General features: G+C 37.3%; 1 protein-coding gene across 4 annotated transcripts in view; it reads right to left on the minus strand.

Moving 5' to 3' along the window:
• Positions 1-661: 661 nt before the first annotated feature.
• The window catches only part of tbccd1 (TBCC domain containing 1), a 59733-nt gene continuing 46969 nt past the window's right edge, over positions 662-13425 (minus strand). For all 4 annotated transcript variants that reach the window (XM_080198462.1, XM_080198461.1, XM_080198460.1 and 1 more), the window contains exons 3-7: positions 12638-12787; positions 9619-9985; positions 6167-6353; positions 4844-5341; positions 662-2995 (exon numbers count right to left, since the gene is read on the minus strand). In XM_080198462.1, the coding sequence (XP_080054588.1) occupies positions 2866-2995; positions 4844-5341; positions 6167-6353; positions 9619-9985; positions 12638-12787 (1332 nt within the window). In that variant the 3' untranslated portion in view covers positions 662-2865. The remainder of the gene's footprint in view (positions 2996-4843; positions 5342-6166; positions 6354-9618; positions 9986-12637; positions 12788-13425) is intronic.

The following is a 13425-nucleotide window of genomic DNA, read 5'->3' on the forward strand; positions in this document are numbered from 1 at the left end:
CTATTAAAAATTCTTCTGCCTATTGCTAAAACAATCAACTTAGACAATCCATAGCATTATACAAGTTATAGTATGTACAATCCATAGTCCTGCTTGATATTTTAAAAAAAAACGTGCATTTCTTTGAAGTAAAAAAGGCGGCACAGTAGCACAGTGGTTAGCACTCCTGCTTCACAGCTCCACAGTCCTGAGTTCAATTTTCGGCTCGGGTCACTGTCTGTGTGGAGTTTGCATGTTCTCCTCCTGTCCTGTGTGGGTTTCCTCCCACAGTCCAAAGATGTGTGAGTTAGGTTGATTGGCTATGCTAAGAAATTGCCCTTAGTATCCAGGGATGCATAGGTTAGAGAGATTAGTGGGTATAATATGTAGGGATATGGGGGTTGGGTCTGGGTAGGATTGTGTTTGGTGCAGAGTCAATGGGCCAAAGGGCCTCTTTCTGCACTGTAGGGTTCCATGATTCTATGATAAACTGAGGATGGGGTGCAAGAGGGGATTAGTTTCTAAATAGAGAAGCTAATTGGCTGAATACCATTTTCTCATTCCAGCCTCTGTACGCAAGTTACACAATTATATCTCATTATGCTTACAGACATCCTTTTATCTCAAATTCCTTCTACCATGCATCTTGGTTGACTAAGACTGCAAAATGAGTTTAGCTCCACGTTTCACATGTATATGCCTATGGCTAGTGGAAAGAATCAGCTTTCTATTGTCTCTATCAGAAAGCATCTGGGAAAGCAACATGGCTGGCATCAACAACTCACCTCGGGATGTGAATCTGGGATTTAGAGTAAAGTACAGAATCTAACAGTTCAGAAATATGCACAGCACTAAATTATACTGTAAACTTCAATAAAGTCCATGATTCCCTACACAATCTCAACAGATGACAATCAATTATTTGCACTATGAAGCTAAATTCATTAGTGGTAATAATGAGTTGGCTCATTGGTAAGAAAATTATAAAAGTTGCTCTTTCAAAATCTCACTGGTGGCTAGCATACGGAAGGCAGACATCTTCCTGTGGTGAAAAGCCATGGACTACTGCTGGGGCCCCTGCAGCTGACCAAGACCATCTTCTGAATTGAACGATATTACTCAAAAAAGGTAGTTTTAAGAAGACTATTGTAATTAATCAAGTATTGCCCTACAGATAAATTAAGAAGTTTTCCCCTTAAATTAAACACAAATAAAATGAACCACAAAATTACCAACAAATTTTGCACTTGCCATCAGTTTTCTTAACCCATAGCTGCATTTAATGTGGTGCACTAGACAACAACAAACCAGGACACAGCATGGTTAGGATTTAACATTTTAGACTTTGTTGAAATAGTAGAAAGGGTAAATTCAATAAGTACAAGAGGGTATTTGTTATTTTTCATATTATTCCATACATTACAGAACACTTTTGATCATAGACAATTACAAAGTTTCCCTAAAAGTGATAAAGTTACAATAAATGCAACTGACCCAACAACTGCAGTTCGAGACTCTTATATAAACAGTATGTAACTTTGGATTCAAGATAAACATTGAATAAGTTTGATTTTCCAAGGTATTCCATGTTGGATCAGCAATTTTAAGGAGTGAACAGTTGAACTGCTAAAACTTGGAAGGACACAGGTTTAATTTTAGCATCACAATGGGTTTCTGCATCCTTTGGAATAAAGCATCCATAATTCCTGCTTCTGACTGCTATCCAGCAACAATGTTGGAAATGTATATGTAAATGTCAAATAGAGGCCAGAGTTCAGTTCAGCTCAGCACCAACGCTCTCCAGAACACACTGGCTTGTCATACTCTTTATTGTTGAGGTTCATGCACATAATAGGCACATGGGTAATGTAGAAGTATGCTGCTGCAAATGGAACAAACACTGGCCTGAAGGGGAGTAGGGAAGAAAAATGATGAATGGGGAAAAAGGGAAAAAAAAACAAACTAAAATGTTTAAGTGTGGGGCAAAATCTGTTTTGGGAAAATATTTTGCCTGTCAATAAGCAGAGAAGAAAATATTCTCGGACACTTTTGGGAGGGCCAATTACTAGCTCACATGACTTGTTAAAAGCCAAGATATCATTCACGTACCTGAGATTAGAAGAAGGACATCAGGAGAAAACAAGATAACGTAGGAAGAACCACCCAAGTGCTGGGGAAACCTTAAATTATTTTAGCTTGTACAAAAATAAACTCAAGGCAGAATTGAATATAATGGAATAAAAACTAAAGCTCTGAGGTTAAGGAAATACACATTATTAAACAGTTCTCTAAATTTTCGATAAAGATCTGAATGGGGAGAGAAACACTGTTAAAGTTTTTGAAACTACTGAGAGAAGTGAGCGGGGTGGGGGCAGATGGAGAAGGAGGCACATTTCAATGAAGCTAATAAAATATTCATAATATTCAATATTAAGCATTCTTTTCTTTTATCTCCCTGGTATTTAAAGCTAAGTCTACAGTTAGGGGTCAAGCCCCTTGTGTTCAAAGTGAATTTTAATTAGGGCTAAGCATGAAACTATACTGCATAAATTTTTAAAAAATCTATATAAACTGCCATTATATTGGTGCTAAAAATAAATCTTTCAATAGCACCATAATTGTAAGAATGACATTAGTGAACCAAACTGCAAGGTCCAATACAATGCTATTTAAAATGTGGTAATGGCACTAATGTGTGAAACATGAACAAAAAATTTGTTGTATTACATTTTTATGAAATACATAATTCATTAGAGGCCAATCACAATTGAACGATGCAGGCTCTCAAAAAAAATGTATATTTGAAAGTGGTGCAATGAAGGAAGAGCCCAAATTTGATTCAGTTATAGTCATGGGAATAAATCTGAACATAGAACTTGTGAACTATCAACATGTAGTTTGTTTTGAGGAAGTAGGAGCTGGAATAAGACTGTCCAGCTGCTGACGATGTCCAGTTTGATTCAGCCATTCACAGAACTCCTGCTCCACCAGGTTTTGAAACAGCTTGCGTTGTTCTCTGGAAGAGAGCAGTAAAAATATTAGCAAAGCTGTTAAAACATTCTAAACTTTCCACCAAGACAAGGCATCTGTTCTGTTTCCCCAGATTCAACAACTGATCAACAAGTAAAGCCCATCACTCAGTCAACATTCACCCACCCTGCGAATTTCTATTTTCATACACAAATCAAAATAAAGATTTTGCCACTGTATTACAATCTCTTCAGGGGCTCGGTACTTTATAGCAAACTTTCTTTGGGAGGAAAATATAAAGAAATTGGTAGTGGAAAATTCATTTTTTTTCAATCAAGTACAAAATTTTAGATTATCTAGAACAGAAATTCAAGCCAGCTTTCTAGTCAGAATGTAGTTTGTTCATGCTCTTGAATTTTCCTTATCCTTAAAACACTACACAATTAACGTACTGTATACTTAACCTACTGCAAACGCAATAGTTCTTTATTATCATAATGGTGCAGTGCAGGAGGTATGCAAAGCTCTACTACCTGCAGTCAAAGCCCAAATGCTTCAGAGCTCTCCCATTATGATTTTTATTGTGCAGTTATATGCCTATGATTGTGCTTCTTTGGAATAAGGATACAAAGAATAAAACCATTTAACGCTTCAACTAGAAGAATAAAAAAAAGAATGGTTACCTGAGAATAATTAGCTTCTTGCCTACTAACTAAAAAGCTCAGACAGTGCCAATGACAGTGACAAAAACTAGAGCAATAGTGGTTCTCTGAATCTCAGTGACAATTCTACAATTATCCCAGAGGATCCAATACATACTGTAAAAGTTGTGTAGTGACTTAATTCGATTACAGGTGCTGCTAATATTGAGAAAACTATCATAACAGTTTGCGTAATGTTGATACTGAAGAATTGATAATTACACTGTTACTATAAGTTGAAAACCGAAATTAAAAGGAATGTTTATAACTAGTATATATTCTAGCATAGAACTGAACTCTACTGGTAATACTATATGGTTTAAATGTAATACAACAGGAGTTATACCAAAAACGACGACTAGTGAATGTGTGTCTTTACTCCTCTACTCCATAAAGGATTGCAAGTGGTATTTTAAACACAAGACCAACTACAGGACCCGATTGTGCACCATTCTCACTGGATAACAGATATAGGAATGTTTTCTTTCATAGCTCAAGACGCTGAGGCTAACAGCAGAATGCTTCCCAACTGAAATCATCTAACTTGGTCCAGGTCAAGGATGAACCTGAAATAAAAACAAAAAGTGCTGGGAAACTCAGCAGCGTCTGTGGAGAGAAAAACAGAGTTTCAAGTCCAAGTTAACTCTGTTTCTCTCTCCACAGATGCTGTCAGCCCTGCTGAGTTTTTCCAGCACTTTTTGTTCTTATTTTACATTTCCAGCATACAGTATTTTGCTTTTATTATAAGAGTGAACCTGAGACAGGTTTCAGTGTGCTGGATTGACTCTACCATAGGGCGACATGAATAAATAAAATATTTTCTACCGAGCTGATTTGAAGGTTCCATATCAATATCAATTTGTAGCAAGATAGCTGATCTCAACCGAGGTGACAGTAAAACAGCCTCATGTCCCTAGGCTGGTGAGGGAGAAGCAAAAAACAAAATCAGTGAGAATCAATTTTTTGGCTGTCAGTGCGAATATCTAGATAGAATATGGGTTAGTTCCAGTGACCCCATAGATGGAGATTCCTGACGAACCTTAGGTTCATATGTGAAAAACAGTTGCTGAGGCAACAAATACGAGTGCTACTGCCACAAATAAAATCACTCCCATCAATAGTTTCTCTGCTCACGAAAGGAGATGGAAGAGACAAATATCTCAAACCAGTATTTTCAGTGCATAATTACTAACTTGCTAAGTCCTGCTTCTTTAATAGTCTTCTGCCAATTCTGTATTTTCTGCTCTCTCTGTCTTACAGCTTTTTCATATGCTGGTGGTAGTCCTCCAGGGATCTCCATAGTGTCACCCTCTATTTCAAATGGAATCACAAATAGATAAAATTCTTTGGGGGACAGCAGCTGATAGACAGGCATTTCATTATTGTCCACACCAATGTACAATGGTTTATTCCAGTAATTGGGAATTGTGGCTATCCCTGTCTTAGCCATGTGATCCTCCAACATTGGATAGTAAGTATGGTATGGAGCAAATGTTAAGCTCATGTTCCCAGACATGATTAGAGGATTGGTAGATGTGAGACAGTGGAAAGTACATGAAGATGATGATGAGACTGAAAGTCTGCGGCAGATAGCTATTACTTTCACGTCATCACAGCTATGGACGTGGATGGTTGTTTGAACAGGACCAAGAACAAAGGTTGTATTTCTGCACTTCTCGATACTGACAGACCTGCAATGAGAAAACAATATGCGTATAAAGAATACAAAAAAGGCAAATCTTCATATGCATTTACTTTACTCCAAATAAAAGTTATTCTTCTCCCTTCTAAAGATTCAAATTGCTGTTGTAATGCATCACTTTCTCAACTGGGACTGAGAAAGTAGTTCACTCCAAAGATCTTTCCAGTGCTGCGGCCTTGAGCACTCCAAGTAGACTTTATGCATTCCTGGGAAGAAATGCTTGGACTCCATTTTGTGCCTCCTTTCTCTAATGTCCTCCAGCCTCACAATTATCTGGGATATATGTGCTCATCAAATTTTGGCCTGTTGACCATCCCTAATTTTAATTGCTCCAGTGTTGGTGGCCATGCCTTTAGTTGCTTAGGCCTAAGCTCTGGAATTCCCTCCCTACCGTATTTTCCTGATTTAAGACATTCCTTAAAACCTGTTTGAGCATGTTTTTGGTCATCTGCCTCAACATGCTGGGTCCATAATTTGTTTTACACTGCTCCAGTGAATCACTTTAGAATATGTTAATGCATTAACAGTCAATACAATTGTTGTTGAGTGTATAGATATTCTAGTTAAATTAACACCTCCTGATAACACAAAAATAATATAAAGTTTCCTAGTGAAGTGGTGACATAATTCTAGTGTTCTCTGCATAACCTAGATCATTTAAACCTTACCCAAAAATCTAAATAAAAACTAGTTCCACACAGAAATAAAAATATTGACACTACCAATAGAACTGTTTAATGAGCCAAATTTACTTTATCAGTTTAAAACCAATGTAAATTCTTCAACCTTTTTGTTGCATTACCATAAATCTTACCTTAAAGGAGATAAGAGATATATATAGCAGTCATTGCAGCGATGAATTTTAACATGAGCTCCAACCAGTTGATCTGAGCTTTTAGCCAGGGTTTGCTTGTACACTTGTGTCATTACTACCACCTTGTGGCCTTTGGGTGCTGAATAAATATTGCATGCAATCTTTGCCCGTTTTGTAGTACCTTCAACTTAGAAGCAGATAAAGTAGCTCAGTAATATTGCATGGACTGCTAAATGTTTGCATGTCAAAAATCTGTGCCTGTCTAGAGCAGCCCCACTTAATGCCAGAGAATCATATATTCAACAGCACAATCTAAATTATAAATCTAATTGATAACTCAATCTTATGTAAATTAGGTAAATTGTAAAATAGAAAGTTACTCATTTAAACTTGTTTCAGAAATCACTTGTTATAATAATAGTTACTCTAATTAATTTGATAAGTGAACTATTCATTAAAGATTCTATTATTTATTATAGCAATGTCAATACTATATGGGTGCTAGATCAATTTAATTACTAGCAGTGTAACAGGAAAACAGTGATGAAGAAGGTTGCGTCTATAGAATGACAATGAATAGTAAGGGAAGGTGATCAGTTTCTATCTTACTATTGGATATGGCATCATCTGACACTTTAGTGGCATGGAAATTCCTAGCGACGACAGCCCAAGTCTGGATATTGTCCCAAGTTTTGCTGTATGTGGCAATACATTACTGAGGAATTGCAAATGAAACTGAAGATTTTGCCATCAGTAAACAGGGCGGCACGGTGGTACTGTCTCACAGCACCAGAGGCCCAGGTTCCATTCCCTGTCTTGATGAAGGTCTTTGTGGAGTTTACATATTCTCCCTGTGTCTGCGTGCGTTTACTCCAGGTGCTCCAGTTTCCTCCCACAGTCAAAGATGTGCGGTTTAGGTTGATTGGCTATAGTAAATTGCCCCTTAGTATTCGGGTGTTAGCAGGGTAAATAAGTGGGATTATGGGGTATGGCCTGGGAGAGATTGGGATCAGTGCAGACTCAATGGGCCAAACAGCCTTATTCTGCACTGTAGGGATTCTATGATCCTGACTTCTGATGATAGAGGGTTACGCACAAAATCTAGGATGAGACTTTGTGGATGAAATGCTATATAAAGGCTGCCGTCTTTATAGAGAGCTAACTGAGGCCCTCTTAGATGGACATAAAAGAACCCACAGCACTATTCTGAAGAGCAGGGGACTTATTCCTTTTGTCCTAGCCAATATATTTTTCCCCTTCAATCCACAAAAACTGGCTATCTGGTTATTTTACATTGCTATTAGTGGAGGTTTTGCTGTGCATAAATTAGCAGCTGTGTTTCCCACATTACAACAATGACACATTTCAAAGTACTTTACTGAGTGTGAAGTGTTTTGCTTGGTCACATGGGTGGAAAAGGCATGACATAAACATAAGCATATTTATGATGGAGAGAAGGTCCTTGATGAAACAGTGGAAGACAGATTAAGCCTGAGGCACTGTCCTGAAGAACTCCTGAGTGATGTTTTGTAATGCTTGTAGATCTTAAATCAAAGTAGGATATTTTTTTAGAAGGCTTTTATATTTAATTTTTAAAACTGTATGCTTGACTGAATCAAAATATAAGGCTTTACACATCTAAGCATTTCTCTCATTTTTGTGTCATTGGCTGTTGACCTGGTCAAGTTCCATATGTGTCAACAAATCTTCTATATTTTGTTCAAGTCATCATGTCTGAGTTAAGCCACTGAATTCTGGCAGCTCTTTCACCATGGAATCCAATAAAATAAAATCTTGTACTCAACCAAACACATGCCCTTTCAACTAAGATGACGTGAACTTCCACTCTTTAAGCCATCAATGAGACTGTAAAAACCCTATGCTATACCTTGTTGAACGAGGAATGGCTGGGTTTTCATTGCTTACAAAGTTCTAATTCGTTCCCTTCGACTTCTTGGAGCCTGAAAAACTAATTTTATATTTGTGGAATGCCAAATTTGTCCAGTATGATAATAAGATTCTGTAGATTTTTAAAATAATAAAAAATACAGTTTGATATTTTAGCTTCTGCCTTAATCTCCTGCGTATGTCTCAACCTTTATTTTTCTCCCTGTAAAATGATTCAAAGTAAAGGATAATCCATATTTTTAACTTCTGCTATGCTGTCTGTTGAATTTCTTCAATCTAAAGCATACTTGATGATATTAATGCCAGAGATCTTCTAGAACTGATGCTAGATCTTTGTGAGCAGCTTTCTTTGATTAGGATTTGAATCTGCACCTTTCTGGTTTGTATGGATCATTATATTATAAAACAATATATTTACTCAGTGGGGAAGCCCTTCATCACACTTAAAAAACTATAGCAATTCATCATGTATACTACCATGCCAAACATGCAACATACAATTCCAAAAAACATTTTTCAATGACTGAAATATTGTTCTATCTTCAAGCCTGCCTGCCACTCAAATAAATTTTAGTGATGTACACTTTGGCAGCTTTTTATATTGCTAAAATATGTTCCCAAAATTCAGTGACACATAACTGAGTCAAAGTCCACTGACTTAGAATGACATTGTTAAAATTGAGCCCATAATGTCAAATTCTACAACAATTCAAAAAGATAACATTAGAAATCATTATTTTTTAAAGTTACAAAATGTATTATTATTGAGTAAATTTGGTCAACACAAAATATACCACCATAAACTAAAGTACTTGGAGCATGTTAAGGAACATAGCATTAAAATGCTCTTTACTTTAAGTTTATTTATAAGAGTCACAAGAATGCTTACATTAACACTGCAATGAAGTTACTGTGAAAATCCCCTAGTCACCACACTCTGGTCACTTGTCGGGTAAGACAGCCTTTGTGATAATTCTTTTGTTTCCCGATTGTACATCTCCAATATAAAATAGTCAGAAACGTAGTGTAGTGTTTACACAGTGGACAATGGAGCTAATTATCACCCTTAAAGATATTTTCAATTTCAACAAAGCTGTTGAAGAGGACTACTTACCAGAGGCCAGAAAGTGCATCCTTTAAGCCAAAAGTAACAAAAACAGACAAGTCACTGTTGGACAGCTTTCATACACTTCCTTGTAACTAGTTATCATCACCAGCAAATACTGCAGAGTTGATTTCCTGCTTTCACTCTCTAAATATGATAGTTTGTAGTGGTAAAGGAGAGGGGTGGAAAGAGTTAAAGGAACAGAAAATATTGACAGCCTTGACATAATATGGGAGAGTTTTCAGAAATATGTAGCCAAAGAGTTTCATGGTCATTATTGAACTCGGCAGCTGTTTTTATGGGCCAGTGAAAATTGGCTGAAGTGAAGAGCAGAACCTACACTTACTATCTGATTCCCAGCCAAAAAAGTTATTTTACATAGTTTCTGGCAAACTCCAATTATAACTTATACTTTCAAGATCTAGTCCAGTTGAATTACCTTGCTGTGCCCATGCCAGTTTCTTCCCCTTTTGGAAGCAGACTGCAGTGCCAAAAGGATTTGGTCCCAGCACACTTCTCAACCAAGCCTGTAGTTTATGGAAAGAGAACATCTTGGAAAGCCTGGAGTAGCCAGATGCGGCTAGAATTGGTTGCCAGAGAGCCAGTTCGTGCACGGGGTAAATAACTTCATTCTGGCCAACGCTTCCTTCAATGAGAAAGTTCAATGCTTTAACTGCTTCTACAGATATCATACTGTCATGGGTTGTGTGGGCTGAAGCAGTGAGTTGCTCAGGGTCCAGTAGAAGCTCTAACAACTCTAACAAGTGGTTCAGAACAAATACCAGATGGTTATGGTCATCCATATTCTGCATTATATAAAGACAAAGTAACAATTTTCAGTAATTTATTATGAATCATTTCAGTATTAGATTGTTTTTAAAAACACTGAGATATGAACAAACAATTGAAAATGATCATGAGTTGCAGTTTGGGAAATATTCATGTTATAAAGTGGAGGTGGATCCCCCTCTCTCAGAACTAACACCAAAGCATCCAAAGAGTACCTCACCCTATAATCTGTAAAAACAAAAATGTGTGAAGTGCTGCGGCCTGCACTTCAGCAACTTCTAGTGGTTAAATCAAAATAAATCCCTGACCCTCTAAAATCAACATGTTTATTTATCTAACAAATAAATGAAACTTAACAAACCAAATAAACCTCTTCTAACTATTAACTATTCCTGAATAAACAAGATTCTACTGGTATGCTGTTTAAATAAATACAATTCCCACGCAATAACAAAATAGAATTGAGTCACTCTCTAAATTACAACCAGGTTTTGTCTCTTCTGGAATATTCTGGACCTTCTCTGTTGATTCTCCTGTCTAGAGCTTCTTTTCTTCTTTGCTATCTAGATGGTGCTTTCTCTAATGCATAGATGAAGCTATGAGAACCAGCGATTTTGAGAGTCATTAGCTCTGACAGATGTGTTTCCCTACCCTCTTTGTCCCACTGTCCCCTTCTTTTATACCCGTGATGACATATCAATATTTTCCACAATAATCCTAGACTGTCAAAACCATCAGATTTAAATTTAATAGGTTTTTGGTATTTAAGTACCTGATTCAAATTGATTGGCTGAATTCAAAAGCCTGTTGTCTTGGTAAAAACTGCTGCTTAGCCTTTCAAAACTAATGTTTCAGTTTAGGCTCTCCATGTACAATTTTGCAAACACCAAATTTTATCTTCCTACTTCCCAATCTACAATTACTCTACCTAACTTCGCAACATTCATGATTTGTTAAAATATATTCAACTAATTTGGCACTGATATGGTTGAACCCACCCAACCCCCAGGACCGTTGGGGTATCTTCCGTCTGCTGCCTAGCAGTGGCAGAAGGGCATCTGACCACTGGACCTATCTCCTTGACCATCTCCCTGCCTGGGGCCCAAGGCACCAGGCCAGGGTGCCTATGCCAGTGTGCTGGGGGCAGTGCCAAGGCGCATGGTCTGAATGGGGCACTTGGATCACACCTGGAAGGTGTGGTTTCGGTGGGGGGGGGGGGGGGGGGGGGGTTGCCCCTTTGCTGAGGGGTTGGTGCTGCTCCCCAGACCCTTGGGGTCTAACACATCTGTTTATTACCAGCATCAAAGCCCACCGGTAAATTTCCCTCAGAAGAGATGGGGTTGGGAGGGGAGTGAATGGGCCATCAAGCAATACAATTAGTAGGTTTTCATAATAATTGGACTGCCGCCCACTATAGGCGGTATTTTTGGCTAACGCCACAATTTAGCAGGGCATTGGGATTCCTGTCAGCCATCTGTTCAAGTTAGAGAATTCCGCCCCCTATCTACTTACAGCCTACAGAAAGGTTATTCAGCCCACTGGCTCTATAGCAATGCAGCAAGGACAATCCATAGCTTGAGAGCACTGAGCTATGAACAAAGACTTGATGCAGTAGGTACGTATTCACTGGAGAAATGGGGAGATTAAGACAATCTGATCTAGTTATTTAAGATGCTTAAAGGTAACAGTGATATAAAAGAGGGTAGTTGATGGAATGGAGTAGAAAGGGGCTACTCAAATAAATGGAGGAACCAGGGGAAAATAATTAGGTTTCTGGAAGCTTTTCTTTTTCTAGAATGATTGACCCAATGGAACAGGGCTCTAGAGGTAGTTACGGCAGATTCTTTACAGTAATTTTAGGAGGCAAAGATGAAGGTAGGGAAAAAGAGGCAATATCAGCATCAGGAAGGCCATTGTAGATCATTTTGACAATTAATAGGTCTGTGACCTACGTCTGGACAATTGAGGGGCTTCTTTGTGAGGAATGTCAGCTACAGGAAGAGAATGGAGGCAAGCCAATATGGATTAAATGGCCTTTTCCGCTCTTTGATGTGCGAACAATAAAAAAAGAGTTTAAAACACAAAACCACTCAGGAACTGAGTTAATGATAAACTATAATACATCTTAAACCTGCATATTATGGTTGACTAAAATTCATGTTGTACCTGAATAAACAGTAAACTGATGTAATCAAAAGTGTAGTTTTTTACAGTGCAGGTAAATGTTAACTTTGTGAGAAGTTATAATTAAAAGTCAACAATAAACTGCAAATACTTATTTGGACTGAAAATGTATCCCATACTGATGGAAGAGATCAGCAGTAAACTTGCATACTCCATTTGTGAATTGCATGCAGAGAATGAATAATAATATTTCTGTTTAGAATTATGAACCTTTTGGTATACAATTCCTAAAACTCCATTACAATTATTTATAAGTCAGTTTTGACTTTGGGAAATGCAGAATTACACATTAACACATGTAGGTAGATTTTCTGCTCATTACTGTAATTAGAACATAGAGTTCAATTGATCGAAGTTTATAGTGAGCGTTGAACAGCTTTTTGTTGAACTCACAAAGTATCACAATTATACAAAATAATTTCCTTTTTTGTGCACCATCTCTTCATTTGCATATGCAGTATTTTACTGGTATTACAAAAACCTACCTTGTTCTGAGAATTAGATTTCCCATCCAGGTCAGGTGATTGTGACCTGGGACTTGGCCATTCTTCTCCAATCAAGGATGTCCGGAGAGAAACTTTGTTCAACTGCTGAACATACAGAAACAGTAGGAACTGCAGCGTATCTACTGACAGCTGGGAGGGAAAAATTGGGCTCAACTTAGATTAGTGTTTTATTGTTTAATTCACATAACATATACACCTTCCATAAAGTATCTTGCAAATAGAGAACATATAAAATGCAAAACAATCTTTCTGAAAACTTTACGGCCTTTTATAAAACCTATTAAAGTACTATTCATTATTCCAATGCAGTTAACACAGAGGTCTCATTAAGAGAATGATACTGATTTCATAATTTTTCTATTTAAAGCTAATATCATATAAAGATCTGTTGTAAATTGCTCATCTGTTACAGGAGAACAGATAAACTTTTGAGTGCTTACATCTCATCTTCATGTAACCTTCAATTCAATCAGATTATAAATCTGGATAACCTCAGAAGACATATCCTTGACCTCTCCTTAATTTCCTCCTACCTAGAGATATGGATATCACTGATTTCCCAGATTTCTATATTGGCAGGATATAATACCTCCATGTATCCTCCTGCCCAAAATATCTACCCAATGATACCAGTTCATTTCTCAATGAAGAAGCTGCCAAGAGGGCTAAAATTAGAAAATCTTCAAATTGAACACTATTATTAACCTTTGCTTTTTTGTAATGCAAATTCTCTGAAATGTGATTTTTTTTTGTACACAATCATAAGT

The sequence above is a fragment of the Carcharhinus amblyrhynchos genome, chromosome 11, assembly GCF_965287045.1.
Source record: "Carcharhinus amblyrhynchos chromosome 11, sCarAmb.v2.hapA, whole genome shotgun sequence".
Classification (NCBI taxonomy): domain Eukaryota; kingdom Metazoa; phylum Chordata; class Chondrichthyes; order Carcharhiniformes; family Carcharhinidae; genus Carcharhinus; species Carcharhinus amblyrhynchos.